Source organism: Polypterus senegalus, chromosome 2, assembly GCF_016835505.1.
Source record: "Polypterus senegalus isolate Bchr_013 chromosome 2, ASM1683550v1, whole genome shotgun sequence".
NCBI classification, from domain to species: domain Eukaryota; kingdom Metazoa; phylum Chordata; class Cladistia; order Polypteriformes; family Polypteridae; genus Polypterus; species Polypterus senegalus.
In genome coordinates this window covers 206446219-206469730 of record NC_053155.1, presented here as the reverse complement: position 1 = coordinate 206469730, position 23512 = coordinate 206446219, and the positions used below count along the sequence as shown (strand labels likewise).

At 40.5% G+C, this 23512-nt stretch overlaps 2 protein-coding genes across 3 annotated transcripts in view; one reads left to right on the top strand and one right to left on the bottom strand.

The window, feature by feature from the left end:
• Positions 1-22148, bottom strand: part of tab3 (TGF-beta activated kinase 1 (MAP3K7) binding protein 3) — an 80210-nt gene extending 58062 nt beyond the window's left edge. Inside the window, exon 1 of the mRNA XM_039745210.1 lies at positions 21922-22148. The gene's annotated coding sequence lies outside the window, so the exon portion shown is untranslated. The remainder of the gene's footprint in view (positions 1-21921) is intronic.
• On the top strand, positions 3888-5516 carry LOC120523674. 2 transcript variants are annotated; one of them, XM_039745211.1, is made up of 2 exons: positions 3888-5178; positions 5295-5516. In XM_039745211.1, the coding sequence occupies exons 1-2, from the start codon at positions 4933-4935 to the stop codon at positions 5505-5507; spliced, it is 459 nt and encodes a 152-aa protein (XP_039601145.1). In that variant the 5' UTR covers positions 3888-4932; the 3' UTR covers positions 5508-5516. Both variants share the same exon structure in this region; 1 of them encodes a protein (XP_039601145.1).
• Positions 22149-23512: the final 1364 nt, after the last annotated feature.

Here is a 23512-nt window from a genome sequence, read left to right as displayed (position 1 = left end):
TCTTCATATTCACGTACGAGTGGTTTTCAGGTATTTAAAAAGGTTAAATTTGGTTCCACCTTCAGCCACCACAGCAGAACAACATAATTTGCAAAGTATCATTTCTAGGACAAAGTGGAAAATTCTGAAACCAAGTTAATTTCAAATACTGAAAGACCCTTATTATGAAGCTTAATACCCTTAATTAAAAAAAAAAAAAAAAAATTAAATCTGCTATAGCCTCACTTCATCAAAAAGATTTACTACTTTGCTCAGTAATCTCTACACTACAGGAGCTAAGGCAGACAAGCAAGCAGGTGCAGTTAGGAGATCATTAGGACTGGTGTATCTCAGGGTGAAAAGCACACATGTACTTCAGGGTACACATTCTCTGTTCATGCACAAATTTTCAGTCTACTGTGGTATTTGATGTTTGCTTAAAGAAAAGACAACATTTGCTCTAAATGGGGATTAAGCCGATCCAAAAGCACATCAATCAGTTAACTTTATAATAATTTTATATTTGATATTACTTTGCTTAAGTGATGAAAATCACAAGTCATACATGATTCCATTAAGCCAAAACCTGGATGCAGGATATAAAGCAGCAATTAAATGGAGGCAGAAATAAGGCCTCCAAGGCATATGACTTGGATTCATTAGTAGAATAAAGTTGACTGGGGGGTTTTAGTGCAGGGTCATGCATGACCAAAGAATAACGAGCACGCTTCTGCAGAATTCAGAGGACAGAAAACAAGCAAAGAAAGACAGACTTAGTGAAGTCGTTTCATGTTATTGATTGTTTAAGACTGCAGTTTGTATTTGCTTTTTTGCATGTGGACTATGCCCGGCAGTTTATCCCGGCCAAGACTAAGCCGCTATAAGGAGTCCTCCCTGCAATGTGGAGATGCCCCGAATTCCAGCAGGGTATCATGGACTTTGGAGTTGTAATACACAGCCCTTCTGGATAACGTCAGGGCCGCTGCAGGGAGCCACAGAGACAGTTGGTTTTCCTATAGCCCGGAAGTACTTGCAGGTCACGAGGACGGAAGGAATAAAGTGCTTCCGGGCTGACAAAGAAAGAAGAGTTTTGATTTGACCCGGAAGTGCTAGGAAGTCATATGGACTGCAGGTTAAAGGAGCACTTCTGGGTCGTGTACTATAAAGGGACTGTGGGAGCTCCCAGAAGGCGAGCGGAGCTGGGTGGTAGGAGGGCAACGTGTCTGGGAGTTGGAGGATTGGCTATTAATTGTGGAGAATTGTTTATTGAGAATAGTGGAGTGGTGGTGCTTGGTGCACTTTATTATTATAATAAATAATAATTATTGTATTTTTACCTGGTGTTTGGCGTGGTACCTGAGGGTTCAAGGGAGCGATAGTTCCTCCTACTGCTACAGCACCTTCCAATAGTCATACATTCTAGCAATATGAAGTTAAACCAGACTCCTTGTTGTTGTTTCTAAAGACTGGACATATTTGTAAATAGCTCTTTAAGCTGTGTTTAGATTTGGGAGGTTGGGCTGTGCTGGATTGAAGTTTGTAAAATGATATTACCTCACTAATGCGTATTCTTTATATTCATCTTTGGACAATATAATTTTATTCACCAATCTTTCAGTATATTATTGGCATTAAAGGTGGAAGGGTATATAAGGTCATGTAATCTTCAAACTAAAAAGTTTATTGTATCTTATTTCCATTCATGAATCTTATGCAGCACTCTGTTCTACATGGGCTACAGCAGAGTGTGGGAACTTAACTTTGAGGTATTTCTGTCATGTTTAAGAGGATTTGTTGATGATCTTGAAGAGATTATTTGTGGTTCTCCATTTCCGGTCTTATCCCAATGCCAAGAATACTGCAAAATTTGGATCGTGAGACAACATCACACAGGTATTCACTGTCAAACCAGTATACTGCCCACCTCTACTCCTTAGGTGTTAATAATTCACATTTACTTACATTAAATGTAATCAAATGCCACAATTTTTCCCAAGCCTAAATAGTGTCTAAGTCCTTCTGTAATGATTCAATGGATTCTACATTATCTGCTAATCCACCTAGATTAGTATCAAGTGCAAAATCAACCAGCTTGTTGTTTATATTTCTATCAAAATCATTTGTGTATATTAAAATGAAAGCTGCCCTAGCACTGACACCCGAGGGACATAATTCTTAGCATTACCCAATTCTGATAAGGTTCCTCATGCCATGACCTCTGCTTCCCATGTTTCAGAGAGTTCTGCACCCATGTACACACTATACTCTGAATTCCTACTTTTTTAGTTTGATGTCCAACCTCTCATGCAGCACTGTAACAAATACTTCCTAAAAAAAATGTCAAGATAAAAAAGGTTTCTCTTTTTTATTTTGCAGTACACATACAAATATTGCCATGACATATATCAAAGGCAGTTTTCTTTTTATTAATTGTTGGTGCTGGTGGTTTTAAGCTCTACTTAGTACATTGGCTATCGATTCATTAAGGTATTTAAGCAAAAATATTTAAAACATGAATTATGCTAAAGGTTTTTAAACCTTTTTTTTTTTCTTATACTTTACATTACTATTAACATCTCTGTGTTTGCCATTAGTACACTATTTCACTTCTCCTGGTGCTTGAGGTAATTTAACCATAAACGCTAAAGTTACTTATATAGAAATTAATGCAAGAAGGATTGCCTAAGCATCACTCTGAGGGTAGAATAAATATGTTTACACTACATAAAGATTTAATACTGCTATAATTTATTGGCAAAGCTCCATACCTGCACTACATAATGGTCAACAGTACAATAATTTTATCTTGTAGCTTTAACAGAGATTTTAAATCTCCATCTGGTAGGTCTTTCAAAATCTGTTAGGTTTAATACATTTAAACTATTCGTGGTTTATGTAAAAAATTAGTTCACTTAGTATGGCAGCAAAACTGTGATGTGGTTGCATCTAAAAAAAAGAAAAAACACGCGCACACACACATTGCAGTAATGCTGGTCCCTTTCTCACTGACCGTGAAGACTCCGCATCATCAACAATATGTAAAACTTTTTTTTGTAAAGTATCTTTTGATGACAGTGATGGCCTGTATTTGATTCTGTACTGTAAAGGACAACAAGGCTTTGAAAAAGAAAAAAAAAAAACACAACACTCAGCTCATCTCAGAGTCTGCTGTCATCTATGAGATAAAAATAACACACTCTCAACAACGTTTGCTGACAAGCAACAATAGTTTCAGCCTTCTATCTCTGGATATCAACAGCAGCCTTGAAAGTGTTAAGCTTAACCTTAAAGTTAAAATCAAATTATTGCTATGTACTTTTATAATAATTTAACATTGTATGATTGTTATAAAGTAAAGCCCTGTGCAAGGAATAAAACTCATTTTTGGAAAAAAAAAAAAAAAAAACCCTAAAAAAATCCCAACTGATCAGTTAACACTAGAATCACCCCGCATACTGTAATCTTAAATCATACTCCCAGTGGTATCCGTATACTTTTGTTTACATTAATGACTAGGGATGTAAAGGTATTGTATATACCGTCGTACCGCAATAGCAAATTTTTTCAATACTACCGTGGTCGCATGACTCGATAAAACGATAGGTCTTCTGAGAAAACTTTGCTCAGGCAAATGGAGCAAACGGAAGGTAGCAAGAACTACAATTCCCATCATCCTTTGCGGTCTGTTGTCGCCACAGATCCAGTAATGCGGAAATGGCGGGTGCTGCTAGTAGCGGTGAAGAAAAAGAGATGGAAATGGTCGAACCTAAAGCGTGTTTTAAATCGGATGTGTGGAAGCATTTCGGTTTCTCTCTGAAAAGAAACGAGAAAGGAGAAAAGGTGACAGACAAAGAAAATACGGTATGCAGGCAATGCCAGACTGTGGTGAAATACAAGTCGGGGAATACGACTAAAATGAGGAGCCATTTGTTAAATCATCACCCCGAAAAGTTACGTGAAGATACGAGGAGCAAAATCCAGTCAGGCCAAAAGACTATAAAAGAAGCTTTTACAGCCTCACTCCCCCACAACAGTGCGAGAGCACAAGAAATCACAAGATGCATTGGTGAATATATAGCCAAAGACCTACGGCCCTTTTCGGTGGTGGATAATGAAGGTTTTAAGAGGTTAGTAAACATGCTGGAGCCAAAGTATAAAATCCCGTCACGGCCACACTTTAGTCAAACTATTTTACCAGCTCTTTACAAAGAGACAAGGGCGAAAGTTGCACAAAGCCTCAAGCAAGCAGAGTGCATCTCAATCACCATAGACGGGTGGACTTCACGAGCTACTCAGAGCTATGTTACCATCACAGCACGTGCTATGACAAGTGAATGGGAGATAAAAACTTTTGTCCTACAGACACGGGTACTCTTTGAGTCACACACTGGACACAACATAGGCGAGGTGTTAAAATCTGCTGTTTCAGAGTGGGAGCTTGACATGATTTACAACAATCACAAGGGCATTGCTGTGGTTACTGACAACGCAAGAAACATGGGTGTAGCGGTGAAAGAGGCTGGTCTGTCCCCACATCTAAAGTGTTTTGCTCACACCTTAAACCTTGCGTCCCAGGCAGGTTTTAAGGTAAACCATGTCAGTCATCTGCTTGGCAGAGTGAGGCGTGTAGCAGCGTTTTTTCACAGCAGTTCAACTGCAACAGCTGTGCTGACCTCCAAGCAGCAAATGTTAAACCTGTCAGTACATAAACTGATAATGGATGTAGTAACTAGGTGGAACAGCTCACTTGACATGATTAAGCGCTACCTGGAGCAACAACAGGCAATTGCTGCAGCCCTACTGATTTCTTAAGTCAGGAGCAATGCACGTGAAATAAACACTCTAGACGCAGCTGACATCGCAGATGCTGAGGACATTGTTAAACTTCTCACATCCTTGAAAAAATCAACCACTGTGCCGTGCGACGAATCTCGACCAACAATTTCTCTTATCATGCCTCTCAAACACATGATTCAAGTGAGCATGGCACCGTGCGATGTAGACTCAAACACCATCTCTCAAATGAAGGCAGCAATACTGAATGATTTGGCAGACCATTACCAAGGGGAGCAAGCAGAGTTTCTGTATGAGAACAGTGCGTTGGACCCCCGGTTCCGGGCCCTCCCCCATCTGAATAACAGCGAAAGGGATGAAATTTTCAACAGGCTCAAGTTAAAAGCAACACAGATGCAGAACCAGGTATTTGTTTAAAAATACTTTGTGTGTGTGACTTTTTTTAGAGTTCCCAATATTTACAAAAATGATGTGTCTGTGTCTAACATTTAAAATTTTTGTAACTCTGCTTGCTTCTGCAGAACCCTAGTGAAGAGGAAGGTGCAGCACCAGGCAGCCATGAACATGTAGCTGGACACTCAAAAACTGACCTGCCACAAAAAGCACATGCTGTGGGAGGTGTCTCTCCTCCATCCAAAAAGACTGCTCTTGAAGATCTCCTTGGGGATTCTTTTAGTCAAGGGGAACACAGCACACTGCTCAGATTGATGCAGACATTGACTTGTACCGCATAGAGACCTCTATCTCACTCATGGCTTGTCCTCTCGAGTGGTGGAAAGACAATGCACAACGTTACCCACTGCTGTCAACCTTGGCCAAGTCATATCTCTCTGTCCCAGCAACCTCAGTCCCAAGTGAGAGAGTTTTTTTCTGTTGCAGGGGACATTGTAAATGCCCAGAGATCCCAGCTTTTACCAGATAATGTTGATATGCTAATTTTCCTTAAAAAAAAAACCCTGTCTCGGTCTGAATAAGTGAGTGTGTGAGTGAATGAGGTGAGTGTTCTCAAATACTCATTCAGCACATGGGCTAGCTGCAATAAGTAGGCTGCTATTTTTATTTTTTCTGAGTTTTCAAGAATACTAAATTGAAACTTTATTTTTTTACATGGTTCACTCCCAGAAAATCAATCTCGGCATGAGGTGGGAGAAGTTTGTGCACGTTCTAAGTCGGTGGGGGGATGGAATAGCCGGCTGCTTGCAGCCTGATTTTTATCAGCACATTTAGATGACAAAAGACGCTGGTGGAGAGCTGTGAACGATTTTAAGAAGCGATTAAGGTGGGACGGATTTACGAGTTTTTTCGTAGGCTCTGGTAATTCTAGTGTTAAACTACTACAACTGGCTCTATGGTACTGACTTGGAAATGAATCAAATGAACAAGACTCATTCAACTGGTTCTCAGGTAATGAATTCAGTTTGAACTCAAAACAATCTGATAATGATGCCTTGTGCAATATACTGCAGTCAATGAGCCATAAACTGTGCTAAAGTAAATTTTAAGGTAATTGTTAGAAATCAGAATACTTTTATAAGGTTCAGTATTATGTGACTAATTTTTAGAAAATACGATCAATGAGATTCATCAGTTAGTTTTTGTTCAGCAATATTTTTACAATTGGAACTCAAAAGAATCATACCTGAATTGAGTGAAGACTAAAGAATTAGACGATTCTTGCACATATACTTTAAACATTACTAGCATCAGCGAAATGTAAAGATGCAGATGACAAAATGCAGAACATGCACACACTTTAGCATTCCTGTTTAGTTCCATTGAATTGATTCATTCATGCTCACAAATCAATTATGATGATTCACTGAAAAGATTAGTTCAGAAAGAACGGGGGAATACTAACAGGTATATCTGATTCATTAAGATCTTTTTTAAAAATAAACCTGTGTACTATATTGTTCATTTCACAAAAAATGTATGACAATCTCACACTGCTTCACAGAGGGAAGGGTGGCGGACTCAGTCGGTTTGTAGGGAGTGGGGTCATCTGGCCCCATATTAACGAGGTAAGGAGATAGAAAATTACGCTGTGCCACACTATACAGCAAAATGCATAAAATTGGCTAGTACAGCAGCCTCTACACCTACATCTGAGAAATCCTCTGGTGTGCACCATATCTGAATGCACATGCACAGCATAGTAGTACCGGTCCTCTATGTTCAGGGGCTTGAGGAAAGCTGTAAGGAGTTAGCGACTGAGCAGGTAGCCACTATCATCTAGGACATGTAATGACATGATTACTGTTACAATGAACAGTATACAGTTGTGCTTGAAAGTTTGTGAACCCTTTAGAATTTTCTATATTTCTGCATAAATACGACCTAAAACATCATCAGATTGTCACTCAAGTCTAAAAGTAGATAAAGAGAAACCAGTTTAGCAAATGAGACAAAAATTTTATACTTGGTCATTTATTTATTAAGGAAAATGATCGAATATTACATATTTGTGAGTGGCAAAAGTATGTGAACCTTTGCTTTCAGTATCTGGTGTGACCCCCCTTTGCTGCAATAACTGCAACTAAACGTTTCCGGTAACTTTTGATCACTCCTGCACACCAGCTTGAAGGAATTTTAGCCCATTCCTCCGTACAGAACAGCTTCAACTCTGGGATGTTGGCGAGTTTCCTCACATTAACTGCTCGCTTCAGGTCCTTCCACAACATTTCCATTGGATTAAGGTCAGGACTTTGACTTCGATATTCCAAAACATTAACTTTATTCTTCTTTAACCATTCTTTGGTAGAACGACTTGTGTGCTTAGGGTCATTGTCTTGCTGCATGACCCAGCTTCTCATGAGGTTCAGTTCATGGACAGATGTCCTGACATTTTCCTTTAGAATTCTCTGATATAATTCAGAATTCATTGTTCCATCAATGAAGGCAAGCTGTCCTGGCCCAGATGCAGCAAAACAGGCCCAAACCATGATACTACCACCACCACGTTTCAAAGACGGGATAAGGTTCTTATGCTGGAATGCAGGGTTTTCCTTTCTCCAAACATAACGCTTTTCATTTAAACCAAAAAGTTTTATTTTGGTCTCATCCATCCACAAAACATTCTTCCAATAGCCTTCTGGTTTGTCCCCGTGATCTTTAGCAAACTGCAGATGAGCAGCAATGTTTTTTTTGGAGGGCAGTGGCTTTCTCCTTGCAACCCTGCCATGCACACCATTGTTGTTCAGTGTTCTCCTGATGGTGGACACATGAACATTAGCCAATGTGAAAGAGGCCTTCAGTTGCTTAGGTTACCCTGGGTTCCTTTGTGACCTCGCCGACTACTACAGGCCTTGCTCTTGGAGTGATCTTTGTTGGTCGACCACCCCTGGGGAGGGTAACAATGGTCTTGAATTTCTTCCATTTGTATATAATCTGTCTCACTGTGGATTGGTGGAGTCCAAACTCTTTAGAGATGGTTTTGTAACGTTTTCCAGCCTGATGAGCATCAACAACTCTTTTTCTGAGGTTCGTGCCATGATGCACTTCCACAAACATGTGTTGTGAAGAGCAGACTTTGATAGATCCCTGTTCTTTAAATAACACAGGGTGCCCACTCACACCTGATTGTCATCCCATTGATTGAAAACACCTGACTCTAATTTCACCTTCAAACTGCTAATCCTAGAGGTTCACATACTTTTGCCACTCACAAATATGTAATATTCGATCATTTTACTCAATACATAAATGACCAAATATAGTATTTTTGTCTAATTTGTTTAACTGGTTTCTCTTTATCTACTTTTAGGACTAAGTTAAGACTGTTGTAACTTAAGACTTGCCTATGCAGGTGCCGGTCATAAAATTAGAATATCATGACAAAGTTGATTTATTTCAGTAATTCCATTCAAAAAGTGAAACTTGTATATTAGATTCATTCATTACACACAGACTGATGCATTTCAAATGTTTTTTTCTTTTAATTTTGATGATTATAACTGACAACTAATGAAAGTCCCAAATTCAGTATCTCGGAAAAGTAGAATATCAATTAAGATCAATGCAAACAAAGGATTTTTAGAAATGTTGGCCACCTGAAAGATATGAACATGAAAAGCATGAGCATGTACAGCACTCAATATTTAGTTGGGGCTCCTTTGGCCTGGATTACTGCAGCAATGCGGCGTGCATGGAGTCGATCAGTCTGTGGCACTGCTCAGGTGTTATGAGAGCCCATGTTGCTCTGATAGTGGCCTTCAGCTCTTCTGAATTGTTGGGTCTGGCGTATTGCATCTTCCTCTTCACAATACCCTATAGATTTTCTATGGGGTTAAGGTCAGGCGAGTTTGCTGGCCAATCAAGAACAGGGATACCATGGTCCTTAAACCAGGTACTGGTAGTTTTGGCACTTTGTGCAGGTGCCAGGTCCTGTTGGAAAATGAAATCTGCATCTCCATAAAGTTTGTCAGCAGCAGGAAGCATGAAGTGCTCTAAAACTTCCTGGTAGATGGCTGCGTTGACCTTGGACCTCAGAAAACACAATGGACCAACACCAGCAGATGACATGGCACCCCACACCATCACGGACTGTGGAAACTTTACCCTGGACCTCAAGCAACGTGGATTCCGGGCCTCTCCTCTCTTCCTCCAGATTCTGGGACCTTGATTTCCAAAGGAAATGTAAAATTTACTTTCATCAGAGAACATAACTTTGGACCACTCAGCAGCAGTTTTGTCTTTAGCCCATGCGAGACGCTTCTGACACTGTCTCTTGTTCAAGAGTGGCTTGACACAAGGAATGCGACAGCTGAAACCCATGTCTTGCATACATCTGTGCGTGGTGGTTCTTGAAGCACTGACTCCAGCTGCAGTCCACTCTTTGTGAATCTCCCCCACAGTTCTGAATGGGTTTTGTTTCACAATCCTCTCCAGGGTGCGGTTATCTCTATTGCTTGTACACTTTTTTCTACGACATCTTGTCCTTCCTTCGCCTCTCTAATAATGTGCTTGGACACAGAGCTCTGTAAACAGCCAGCTTCTTTAGTGATGACCTTTTGTGTCTTGCCTTCCTTGTGCAAGGTGTCGATGGTCGTCTGTTGGACAACTGTCAAGTCAGCAGTCTTCCCCATGATTGTGTAGCCTACAGAACTAGACTGAGAGACCATTTAAAGGCTTTTGCAGGTGTTTTGAGTTAATTAGCTGATTAGAATGTGGCACCAGGTGTCTTCAATATTGAACCTTTTCACAATATTCTAATTTTCCGAAATACTGAATTTCGGATTTTCATTAGTTGTCAGTCATAATCATCAAAATTAAAAGAAATAAACATTTGAAATACATCAGTCTGTGTGTAATGAATTAATCTAATATACAAGTTTCACTTTTTGAATGGAATTACTGAAATAAATCAACTTTGTCATGATATTCTAATTTTATGACCGGCACCTGTATATAAAAGAGAAGCCTGTTTGCCAATTACAAAAACAGTCAGCATCAGCAGTCAGAACAGATTCCTGTGGTGTTTTTTCTGAACAGTTCCACACACACAGCAGTAGTACTTCAAGCACCTATCCTTTGTTTTATTGCATGTGCATCTTCCCACCTGTAACAGTGTCTACACTTTCGTGTTTGCCACCACTTTGACCATCACTCGTGTTCTCTTTCATAGATATCCAGGATGCCCGTCTTTTAGAGAATTAGCCTGTTTGCCATGGATAGCGTTCTGAAATTACTGTCAAAGGTGACATTTCTCACTTTTCCCAAGAAAAGCTCAGCGATGTACATCACCCCATTCTCAGATGGTCTTTCTCTAGACGTTTGAGTGGCATCATTCTCCACATAGGTACAGTCAATCCTTGACTTTAGTGGGGGTTATGTTCCTAAGAAACGACATGAAAGTTGAAGATGCGAATGTTAATAATATACATTCAACCTATTGGAAATAGGAGGTTAAGTTCCAGCAACGACCAAAAACTGTAATTTTCTCTACAGACTGCTTAAAATATATTTTTAATGGAATTCTTTATACCAAAATACCATTTATGATAATATGCACTTTTAAAAACACAGTAACAAATACTATTGAAAGCATTTTTCCTCACTAGTCATTCTCTAGAATTCTGTGACCTTTTGTGTTATCATCTCAATAAAAAAATGTATTCAATGCTGTCAAAAGACGCCAAGAATGGCAAGGGCTTGACATCACCTATGACACTGTCCTTACAAGGCTGGCACTGAAAATCACAAAGGACGCAATGACTTGAAATAATCCAACATCTGCTTTGCATGTCACTTAAGGGGCTTGGCATATGGGAGCATAGCAGTGGTGAGTTGATGCTTAATCTTGAGACTGCGATCGATGATGTGGATCAGCAGCCTGGATGTCTCCAGAAAGCTGGTCAATTCATTAACACCAAACTCTTGTCAGACAGCAAGTTAGGTGGATTGGCGGCTCTAAATTGTCCCTAGTGTGTACTTGGTGTGTTGGTGTGTGGAGGAAGCTTACCCAACACCTTTATTTTCTCACTTAGTCATTTCACTGACTTATTACGCTTCGGATTAAAGCCCAAAGAACTTGCACTAGGCTTTGGGGGCATAACTGCAACATAAAACTTAATTTTTTTTGTGCAAAACAATGAAAATATACAACAAATGCATGGGGAGCTCTTTAATCAACTGCAGTAGGGTGATGAAGACAGATGTACAAATTCATTCCCCTCTACCTCCAACCCTCCCAGTTGCCCTCGGTAAAAATGATAAATCAACCTTCAAATCTGTGATAGTTTATGATCAGGGCTTGCACATATATCAATACTATAGCATACCCTTCCCTTCAGACAAGCGTAAGGTCCAAATTCCATTCCCTTAAAAAAGGAAAAGAAAAAAAAGTTATTACAGCACTGAAGGTATGATTCTGATTGTTAATTCACCTATAAATTGACGCCGTTTCTCACTTTTTGTTCTTTTTAGAACTGCCTGTGACAGTGCAGTGCCTCTTCAACCTAACACTGTCAACAATGTAACCGGATGAGCATGGTAGATGAGGACAAAACATACATGAAGAAAGGCGATTGTTGAAACGGTGAACAGTACTTGTATTAAAAACTCAACAAAAACAAGTGTTCAGAAGGTGCAGTGCTCTAAATGTCAATAAATAAATAATCCATAAATGAAGGTGTCCAGTGGAGGTTAAAATCCAATGAACAAAGCCAACAAAACTAGGTTAAAATAACACAGTGCAGGAAACTCATTTAAAATCTCCCAAGCCCTGGTGCCTTCCTTTAAAACCAACACCTCTCCAGCTTATCCTATATCAGTGGTCGGGGAACAGGGGTAAATTACCCCAATTGGGGTAAAAGTGATATTTTTGGGGGTAATAAGGACTCAGTAAAGACATAGGTACATAAATAAATAAAAAGCTTATTTCTTGTTGCGACTTACATCTTTCTTCCTGATCTGTTAACACGCTAGAAAGTGACATATCTAAACGAACATATCTCGTAGAGCGAGCTCCCAGTCCGATTGCAACCAATATTTATAACTTCACCATGCATCGAACACAAAAGCGGCAACACCGTGCGGGTGGGGGGCATGCATCCGTTAAAAGGAGGCGGCGAATGTCCAAAGATTAATTCTACTAGATACCGAAGATTTATTCGCCATGGAGCAGCCGAATGAGACGCATAGACTCCACCACCGCCAGCTACTAGAATAATTGAAAGCGCCTATATCGCGCCACTACCGCTGCCGACAACACCAGGGAGAGACGACTCGAGCGCATACGTCACGCCCCTTTGCACGTTGAGACCCTGCCGCCATAGCCTCAAATAGATTCGCTACAATATTTTGCTGAAAATCTTTGACGATCAAGGTAATACAGTGTTGTATTATCACTTTGGTAGCCAGTGATACGGCCGGCCGTTGGTGTCCGGTGATACGACGTACTAGCCACGTTTTCGTCAACCATTTTTGCTCCATAGCACACCTCGATCCTTATGCAGATTTCTTTTTTTTTTTTTGGAAATTCAATTAAGACTATTATAAAAATAATTTATTTACGTCGTAATCTATTTTTTGAGGCAAGTTTGGAATTTAAAAACAAAGCAGACTGGTCTTATTTTTGGATGACAAAAGCTGCAAAGACTTTCAATATTGCACATGAGGAGGCAGTCAAAAAGTTGCTACCTTTTGCAACAACCTACCTTTGTGAGCATCCCCACCCACAATTACAGCAGCCCATGTGAGCAGAGAGCTGATAAGACTTCGTGCCAGCAAAGCAGCGGGTCCAGATGGTGTATCGCCACGACTGCTGAAGGCATGTGTGTGTGTGTGATGTCACAGGCTTCATTCATCGAAGTGATCACCACCCAAATCGGTACTCGTGAATCTTAGATGTTTAACAGGCATTCCCAGTATTAAGTTGTGGATTTGCCTGCGAATATTTAGCGGCAGCGTGTCTATGAACGTAATTTAAACTTAAGCTTTACACCTTGCTTTCCTATTGATATGTCTACAAAGGCTTGTTCAGTGCCAGAGGGTTGTTCCTGTCCTACTGCATCAATAAACAGCTTGTCTTCCTCTTTATCCGAGACATCACACACTGCATACACGGGTTTACCTTTCCCAGTCCTGCAAACTTTAGCAAAGTGCTTAAATTTACCACATTTTTTTACACGGTCTTCCTTTAGCTGGACATTGACTTTTTCCACCGTGTGGTCTGTTTCCGCAGTAGGTGAACTTATGAATATACATGTATGCGTCAATCGCTTCATATTCTAGGTGGCACGGTGGCGCAGTGGTAGCGCTGCTGCCTTGCAGTTAGGAGACCTGGGTTCACTTCCTGGGTCCTCCCTGCGTGGAGTTTGTATGTTCTCCCCGTGTCTGCATGGGTTTCCTCCCACAGTCCAAAGACATGCAGGTTAGGTGGATTGGCGGCTCTAAATTGTCCCTAGTGTGTACTTGGTGTGTGGGTGTGTGTGTCCTGTGGTGCGTTGGCGCCCTGTCCGGGATTGGTTCCTGCCTTGCGCCCTGTGTTGGCTGGGATTGGCTCCAGCAGACCCCCGTGACCCTGTGTTCGGACTCAACAGGTTGGGAAATGGATGGATAACCACTTGTTACAAGTAAGTAGGCATGGGTATTAGGATTTTATCAACACAGATATTGATACCTATACTTATTGATACTACTCTCCATTATATAGGGAGATATTGTGCCTCTTAAAGGGTTAACTGTCGTTATCTCCCTGCAATAGAAAAACAATTTAACTTTTTAATAACTGAGAACACTTATTTTTGTTCATTTCTGCATTGCTTATGTAGCACCCTGCAGTTTTTTTACTAAGAGAGTTGACCATAGCCCAGCTTACTCCCTGTTCTCCCCCCAAATAATAAATCTAAATATGATGATCTTGTTATACTATCATTCTCTCCACTATCTTTTAACAAACAAACCTGTGTTAATAATCTAAATGAACTAAGTAATAATCTAAAGTTTAATAATCAACCCATACTCTTTGACAAAAAAAAACACTTATATTTTAACCAGGTCAGGTCAAGTTGGGGAGCATGCACTGGTACAGCATATTGCCGCACACACCACACGATGAAACTTTTGATCCTACAAACCAGATTCCAAAAAATTTGGGACACTAAACAAATTGTGAATAAAAACTGAATGCAATGATGTGGAGATGGCAAATGTCAATATTTTATTTGTAATAGAACGTAGATGACAGATCAACGTTTAATCCGAGTAAATGTATCATTTTAAAGGAAAAATATGTTGATTCAAAATTTCACGGTGTCAACAAATCCCAAAAAAGTTGGGACAAGTAGCAATAAGAGGCTGGAAAAAGTAAATTTGAGCATAATGAAGAGCTGGAAGACCAATAAACACTAATTAGGTCAATTGGCAACATGATTGGGTATAAAAAGAGCTTCTCAGAGTGGCAGTGTCTCTCAGAAGCCAAGATGGGTAGAGGATCACCAATTCCCACAATGTTGCGCAGAAAGATAGTGGAGCAATATCAGAAAAGTGTTACCCAGCTTAAAAATTGCAAAGACTTTGCATCTATCATCATCAACTGTGCATAACATCATCTGAAGATTCAGAGAATCTGGAACAATCTCTGTGCGTAAGGGTCAAGGCCATAAAACCATACTGGATGCCCGTGATCTCCGGGCCCTTAAACGACACTGCACCACAAACAGGAATGCTACTGTAAAGGAAATCACAGAATGGGCTCAGGAATACTTCCAGAAACCATTGTCAGTGAACACAATCCACCGTGCCATCCACCGTTGCCAGCTGAAACTCTACAGTGCAAAGAAGAAGCCATTTCTAAGCAAGATCCACAAGCTCAGGCGTTGTCACTGGGCCAGGGATCATTTAAAATGGAGTGTGGCAAAATGGAAGACTGTTCTGTGGTCAGACGAGTCACGATTCAAGTTCTTTTGGAAATCTGGGACGCCATGTCATCCGGACCAAAGAGGACAAGGACAACCCAAGTTGTTATCAACGCTCAGTTCAGAAGCCTGCATCTCTGATGGTATGGGGTTGCATGAGTGCGTGTGTCATGGGCAGCTTGCATGTCTGGAAAGGCACCATCAATGCAGAAAAATATATTCAGGTTCTAGAACAACATATGCTCCCATCCAGACGTCATCTCTTTCAGGGAAGACCCTGCATTTTTCAACAAGATAATGCCAGACCACATTCTGCATCAATCACAACATCATGGCTGCGTAGGAGAAGGATCCGGTACTGAAATGGCCAGTCTGCAGTCCAGATCTTTCACCTATAGAGAACATTTGGCGCATCATAAAGAGGAAGGTGCGACAAAGAAGGCCCAAGACGATTGAACAGTTAGAGGCCTGTATTAGACAAGAATGGGAGAGCATTCCTATTTCTAAACTTGAGAAACTGGTCTCCTCGGTCCCCAGATGTCTGTTGAGTGTTGTAAGAAGAAGGGGAGATGCCACACAGTGGTGAAAATGGCCTTGTCCCAACTTTTTTGGGATTTGTTGACACCATGAAATTCTGAATCAACATATTTTTCCCTTAAAATGATACATTTTCTCAGTTTAAACTTTTGTTCCGTGATTTATGTTCTATTCTGAATAAAATATTAGAAGTTGGCACCTCCACATCATTGCATTCAGTTTTTGTTCACGATTTGTATAGTGTCCCAACTTTTTTGGAATCCAGTTTGTAGTTGACAACCCTCCACCCACGTCCCAGTCCCACTGGGAAATGACTGCCTATCTGCCGCAGCCAGGTGTTCATAGGGCATCCCATTGGCCTGGTCCAGCCACTCAGTTTCTCAACAATGAGGATCCTGCAAACTGCATCACCCTTGGGGAATCACACCACATGGCTGTAGTGCTGTAACTGAAACTCCCTCTCAATGCAAGTAATGTGCCTTATTCTCGACTCCATGAGCAACCAGTCATTTGACACAAATTCTAACCAGAGGCACCCATGGATTCTCCAAAGAGACACAGTACCAAAGGAGTCCAGACTTTATCTTCGGTCACTGGATAACATCCACATCTCGCAACCCTATGGCAAGACAGGAAGCACCAGGACTCTAAAGACTTGGACCTTTGTCTTTCTACATAGATATCAGGAGCACCACACACCCCTTTCCAGCAACCTCATGACCTCTCCATGCTCTCCCAATCTGTGAAGAAAGAGTCATGAATGTCACTGCCAAGGTAAGTAAACCTTTTGACAAGGTTGACACTCTCTCCGCAGACAGACACACTGCTGATAGCTGTGCCTAAGATATCATTAAAGACCTAGATCTTGGTATTTCTCCAGGACACTCGCAAGCCCAGACACTCAAGACTCCTTGCTCACTCTCTCGAAAGCCCCAATCAGAGACTCCATTGACTCCATGAAGATCACATCATTATCAGCAAAGTCAAGATCAGTGAATCTTTCTTCACTAACAGATGCCCCACAGCTGTAGGGCCCCACAACCTTGCCTTACAACCAGTCCATGAAAGCAGTAAACAAAATAGGAACAAGAATATACGTCCGACAAACCCTAGAATCAAATGGGAAAAATGTAAATGTTCTGCCTCTGTGTCTACAACAATCTGTGTAAATGTAGGATGAAATGCGAGGCAGGAAATTGTTGAACACATGACTAAAAAAAGAAACATTTTCATTTACACTTGAAGACACCAAACACACATGAAATATGACTCAGGCGCCACCACAAGAGGCAGCCATTCCAGCAGCTCCGTGTACAGCTTTATCTTTCTACCTTTTTCGCTATTTCACTGATCACTCCTACCACTTCTTTTACTGTGAATTTCCCCTTGGGATTAATAAAGTATCTCTCTATCTGAAATGTAGGTTTTCCATGTAACAATATAGTATTTACCCTATACATTTCAAGACACCTCACACCCAGATAAAGGGACTTGAGCTGGGAGAACTTCAGCTGCATTGGTGGGGGAATGGGATTGCAAGCTGCTTGTTGCTTGTAATGACTGAAACAATTGTAAGAAAGACGCTGATGCAGAGGTGCGAAGGAATTTAAGGTGGCCGGGATTACTTTTTTTGTAGGCTTCCGGGATTCTAGTGTTAAATAAGCTTCTACTTGAATTTTACCATTGAAATAACCAAATTTCTCACAGTAACAGCTCAAATATGGTTACCTTGTCAACACCTTTATACCAATACCTACATCATTTGTCTTAGCTTCTCTTTTTTCTTTTCTTCACATCTGACCTGCGCCCTCATTGGCTGCCATCCAAGCCAATAAAATAAGTTAACATAAATACCAGCTTTTACTTTTAAGTTTAAAACATTCTAAATATAATTACATAAAAATGTAACAACATGCATAGTAAAATAAACTATTTTAATCCAATTTCAATTATATCATGTACATTGGATTACCACCTTGTAACCCAAGATTTAAAGGGCTACAATTATTATGGTTGTAGATTAACTTCTCCCTGGTTGTCAGGGGAGTTCAGTTCAAACTTAAGGTAACTACCTAGTAGTTGGCAATTCATGCTGTGCTATGCATACCTAAACCAACTTAACTCTACTGTGAAGGGCTGCAAATCCTTCTCAATAATCTTTGCAAGAGCTCTATGACATTCTGTTGTTTTTTCTTAAGTCATTTGTCCTTGTCAAGCAAAGGGTGGACCCGAGTGTCTGAATGCTGGTATCCACTGACAAAGCTGCGGTTGCTGCTTGACTGATAATGTCTAAACACAAACTAAAACAGATGGATCACTTTGTATGTACATATACACCCATACACACACACACACACACACACACGTACATATATATATATATATATATATATATATATATATATATACACTGCCTGGCCAAAAAAAAGTCGCCACCAATAAAAAAGGTCATACACTCTAATATTTCGTTAGACCGCCTTTAGCTTTGATTACGGCACGCATTCGCTGTGGCATTGTTTCGATAAGCTTCTGCAATGTCACAAGATTTAGTTCCATCCAGTGTTGCATTAATTTTTCACCAAGATCTTGCACCGATGATGGTAGAGTCTGACCGCTGCGCAAAGCCTTCTCCAGCACATCCCAAAGATTCTCAATGGGGTTAAGGTCTGGACTCTGTTGTGGCCAATCCATGTGTGAAAATGATGTCTCATTCTCCCTGAACCACTCTTTCACAATTTGAGCCCGATGAATCCTGGCATTGTCATCTTGGAATATGCCCGTGCCATCAGGGAAGAAAAAAATCCACTGATGGAATAACTTGGTCACTCAGTATATTCAAATAGTCAGCTGACCTCATTCTTGGAGCACATACTGTTGCTGAACCTAGACCTGACCAACTGCAGCAACCCCAGATCATAGCACTGCCCCCACAGGCTTGTACAGTAGGCACTAAGCATGATGGGTGCATCACTTCATCTGCCTCTCTTCTTACCCTGATGAGCCCATCACTGTGGAACAGGGTAAATCTGGACTCATCAGGCCACATGACCTTCTTCCACTGCTCCAGAGTCCAATCTTTATGCTCCCTAGCAAACTGAAGCCTTTTTTTCCGGTTTGCCTCACTGATTAGTGGTTTTCTTATGGCTACACAGCTGTTCAGTCCCAGTCCTTTAAGTTTCCTTCACATTGTGCATGTGGAAATGCTCTTACTTTCACTATTAAACATAGTTCTACTGTTGTTTTTCTTCAATTTGATTTAACCAAACGCTTAAGTGATCGCCTATCACGATCATTCAGGATTTTTTTTCCGGCCACATTTCATCCTCGAAGACGATGGGTCCCCACTATCCTTCCAGTTTTTAATAATGCGTTGGACAATTCTTAACCCAATTTTAGTAGTTTCTGCAATCTCCTTAGATGTTTCCTCTGCTTGATGAATGCCAATGATTTGACCCTTCTCAAACAGACTAACATCTTTTCCACGACCACGAGATGTGTCTTTCGACATGGTTGTTTATGAAATGAGAAGCAACTCATTGCACCAGTTGGGGTTAAATAACGTGTTGCCAGCTGAAAGATAATCGCCCATGCAATAATTATCCAATTGGAGGCTCGTACCTATTTGCTTAGTTAAATCCAGGTGGCGACTTTTTTTTTGGCCAGGCAGTGTATATATACACACAGTATGCCCTTCATATCAACAACTTCTGCCAACCCAGATTCAGATTCAACCAACCATGGATTGAAAATATTTGGAAAAAATAAATTCCAGAAAGTTCAAAAAAGCAAAACTTGAATATTCCAGGCGCTAAGCACTACCAGGAGTCCACAAAAATGAAGTGATATGTAGGTATGCCCTGCTTTAGCCTCCCATTACCGATCCACCGTCTCTCTTCAGCACTTGCATGAGTATTGTTCACCTTGTGTCTCATTCATTCCCTGCTCAAGTTATGTGCATTGAGAGAGAAAATATATATTTTCTCTATTTTCTACATGTACTTACATTTTAAATATTCTGTGCTTTATTTCTCTTTCAGGTCATTAAATGAAGACAATCTATAGTGTTGAAAGAAACAAAATATTCCAATGTGTTCTGTGGAGTTAGGTTACAATGGTTGCCTCTGTACTGAACATGTAGTCTTTTTTTCTTGTCATTATTGTTTAGGAACTCAAGTACAAAAAACTTTGCCCCCTGCTTGCTTCGCTTGCCAAACCCTGCCAGCACGACATGTCGTTGTGAAGAGGGGGGCTGAACGCACTCCAAGGAGACGTGGTCGGTCCTCTGAAACAGTGATAAAATGGGAAACAAATAACAGTGTTTTTTTTTTAACCTCCTCTTGGCTCAATCAGCTGCTGGATTGCTGCTCCTGCTGTGCCGCGGGATCTGCATTTCGTGTGGCGCTGCAATCGTTTAAAAGCCTGTATTGCACCTTCTTGTCCCCCAGACATCCTCAAACACTATGAGATCACTTTTCGCTGTTCTGTTATTTAACCAAGTAATATTTTCAATTTCTTTGCGCTGATGCGATCTTTACTCTCATCTTTTTGAGACTTTCAAATTTTCCTGCTTCCATTATCTCTAACCTTCTCTGCATGTGTATCACAGGACTTGCTTCCAAAGGTTGTAAGTATGATGCGACTTGTCCGTCTCGCGGGATGAGAAAGTATCTTTGTCTCTCCTCAAAAGATCATGTCTCGCTGCAAGATTTTGTTTATAACAGAGAGATATTTAGATCACATTTACATCGTATTAGGTATTATAAGTAATCTATTGCTTTTTAAAGCATATGAGAGGATGTGTGTAGGTTATATGCAAATACTACCTCATTTTATATAAGGCACTTTGGTATCCGTGATGGTCCTGGAATGAATGCCCCATAGACAACTAAACACTGCATATAAATTGGAGCCTATGCATACTTTTGTGTTTGTGTCTTTTGTTGATATTGCATTATTGTGCTTGTTCTGACTACTTATGTTCACGTTATAATACACATAAAATTGAACCTCCAATGAGGAATCAACTAACCTAAGTAAATCTTTGAAAAATGATCCAGGAATTTTGAGAGAAAATTCCTAAACAGGTTTCATACCAACCTAATTAAGAAAAACCAAACAAACAATCAGCTAGGCAAGGTCCACAGAAAAAGCTATTGTTAAAGAAAAAAGCATACATAACCACCTACACACAAGGAGCTGAACAAAACGACAACTTTGCAATAATAGACCATACCTTTCTGTCAAGTACATTCTCAACGTGTCAAGGTTGGTGTTCTTCCTGCACCACAATGATGTACAAATTAGGCGAGTAAATGTACTTGAGCGGCCCCAACAACGGACATGAACTCTCTCGTATTTCATGTCTTGCGCCCTGTATTGCTGGGGTAGGCTCTAGCCTTTTCAGTTTTAATTAAACACGTTCACTAATTTCACTACTGTATTCAACACTTTTGTCTGTAAATCTCATAAAGAGCCACGATTGTTTTGCACACGTCTAGCACTGGAAACATTTAGAAAAATTACAGGAACATTATAACATATAATAATTTATTGAACGCCCCCATATTCAGGTGTCTAACTTTGCTTCCTGAAAAACGTTTTCCTTTAAAATGGTGCTGCACCTGTCTGTCCTGTGCAGGTGCATCGCAAACAGAATGTTTGGGCAAGCCTATTAACCCATTTCACATAAGCTAAGTAGGAACAGTCCAAACTTGACCTAACAGTTCAAGGTAGCTGTAAACCTCGAACGCTAAAGCATTTCTCAGTTGCACGCAGTTACCGGACACAACAATAGCAATGACGGGATACACAAGAAGCGATCTGCGGATGCCTCGGATCATACGAGTCACTTCTGCGTGCGTTGCCAGCAGTCGCGTGTCCCATACCGACGCGCCCAAACTGTGGAGCTGCTTTGGTTCCGCCTGGAATCCAGTGACAGGAATTTCAGTATACAAACGTCACACCGCACGCTGCATAAGTGCAAACGGTACAGCAGCAAGAGACGAAAAAACTGACAATATACCGAAACCGAAGAATGCCATTTGGCAAACACTCATTGAAAGAATATTTTGAATCCGCGGATGACAGCCCTCCTCCCGCCCGGTCGCCACCGATGCTGCTGCACTGTGCATGTAATGATGATGTGTGCAAAGGCGGAGATAATGAAAGGACCCCCTACCATCAGTTCAGCCCAGCATTCCCTCTTTCTTTTGCACGCGCACACAGCCACAAGCTAACAACTTCGCTCTCTTACCATCGCTCCAAATTCCGTGGCTCTGCATTGCCGTGGAAAGCTGAAGCTTCTTCTCCCTTTCTTGGAATCGCACGGCCTGATAAGACGTTCGCCTCCTGTTCAAGCTTCGCCACCTGCACCCACCCGGTATCTCCTGCTTCTGCAAATCTCGCAGAAGGCCCCAAACATCAATAACAACCAAACTTACAATATGGCGTTTAGACAGCCGGGAGGGGAGAGTTATCGCGAGATGATACTGCGCTTATGGTAACGGAGTGGGAAGCCGCGTAGTTTAATAAGGAACTGAAGGGAGAAGCAGTAACAAGATCCTGCAAAGCACGGGGAGGGGCAAGGCTACGTGTGTAAAAAAGAAAATACATTTTATTCATGGTACCATGTTACTATTGGTAAATGCTTAAAATGTGTATTGCTATTGATCCCAGTGTGACTTATTCAGGCTAATCTACCTTTGACGGTAGTGTGGAGGGGCTGCACTGGTGTTCAGGTGGGCGTTCCGTTTAAGCGTAGTGCTATTCTGTGTAGCTTCAGTTTAAATACACCCTTCCTAATCCCCTTTTATAAATCAAGCTTTGTTGATGTAAAAGTGGCATGGGTAGTTAAACAAGTAAATGTAGTATGATTCAAAATGTTGTTATATATGTTTTTGTCTATAACAGGAAGTGTAACAGTATAAATATCCCAAAACATACAGTACCTGTTATCACACTGAACCATCGCCTTTAGAATGGACCAAGGAACAATTCAATCAGTAATGACCTGTGGCTGTACAATTTTCTGTATTTTGTAAATTCGCAATATAGGTGTCACTCGGGCACACTGAGAGCCAACGCCGGGCAGGAAAATAATATTGTTTTACTGGGACCTCAAATAAATAATTAAAACAGTTATTTTTTATTCTGTTTTTTTTATTACTGTCAAAATAACTGATAAACAGTTTCAGAACTATCAAACTAAAAACTGTACGCAAAAAATAACATTATAGAACAATGTTTCTTTCAGTTTAATTGATATTGCGTAATATTAGTTTTTAGGAAGAATATGCTCAGTCTTTTCATTGCAACTCATAAAATAAATATATTTATAAATCGTTAGTTTTTATGTTTCTTTCTGTTCTGTTATTTTTTCTGTGGACAGTATTGAAGAACTTTCACATATACTACTTTACAGTGACATTAAAGTAATGATATTGGTTGAATAATAAAGATTAATAAATAATAATGCACTGCACAGGATTTACATTGCTTGTAACTGAAACAACATACTCTTGCCAAGTGCAGCTCATTGTACATTGCTAGCCAGGTGCTCATACTGCAGGCAAATGCCTCTGTTGCCATAGGTGGTTTTTGTTCCCACACATACTTAAGAGAAGGGATGAGAACAAGCACCAACTATCCCTTTGAGTTTGTACAGAAATGAGATGTGATACATTTTAGTAAAATACACTCACCTAAAGGATTATTAGGAACACCATACTAATACGATGTTTGACCCCCTTTCGCCTTCAGAACTGCCTTAATTCTACGTGGCATTGATTCAACAAGGTGCTGAAAGCATTCTTTAGAAATGTTGGCCCATATTGATAGGATAGCAT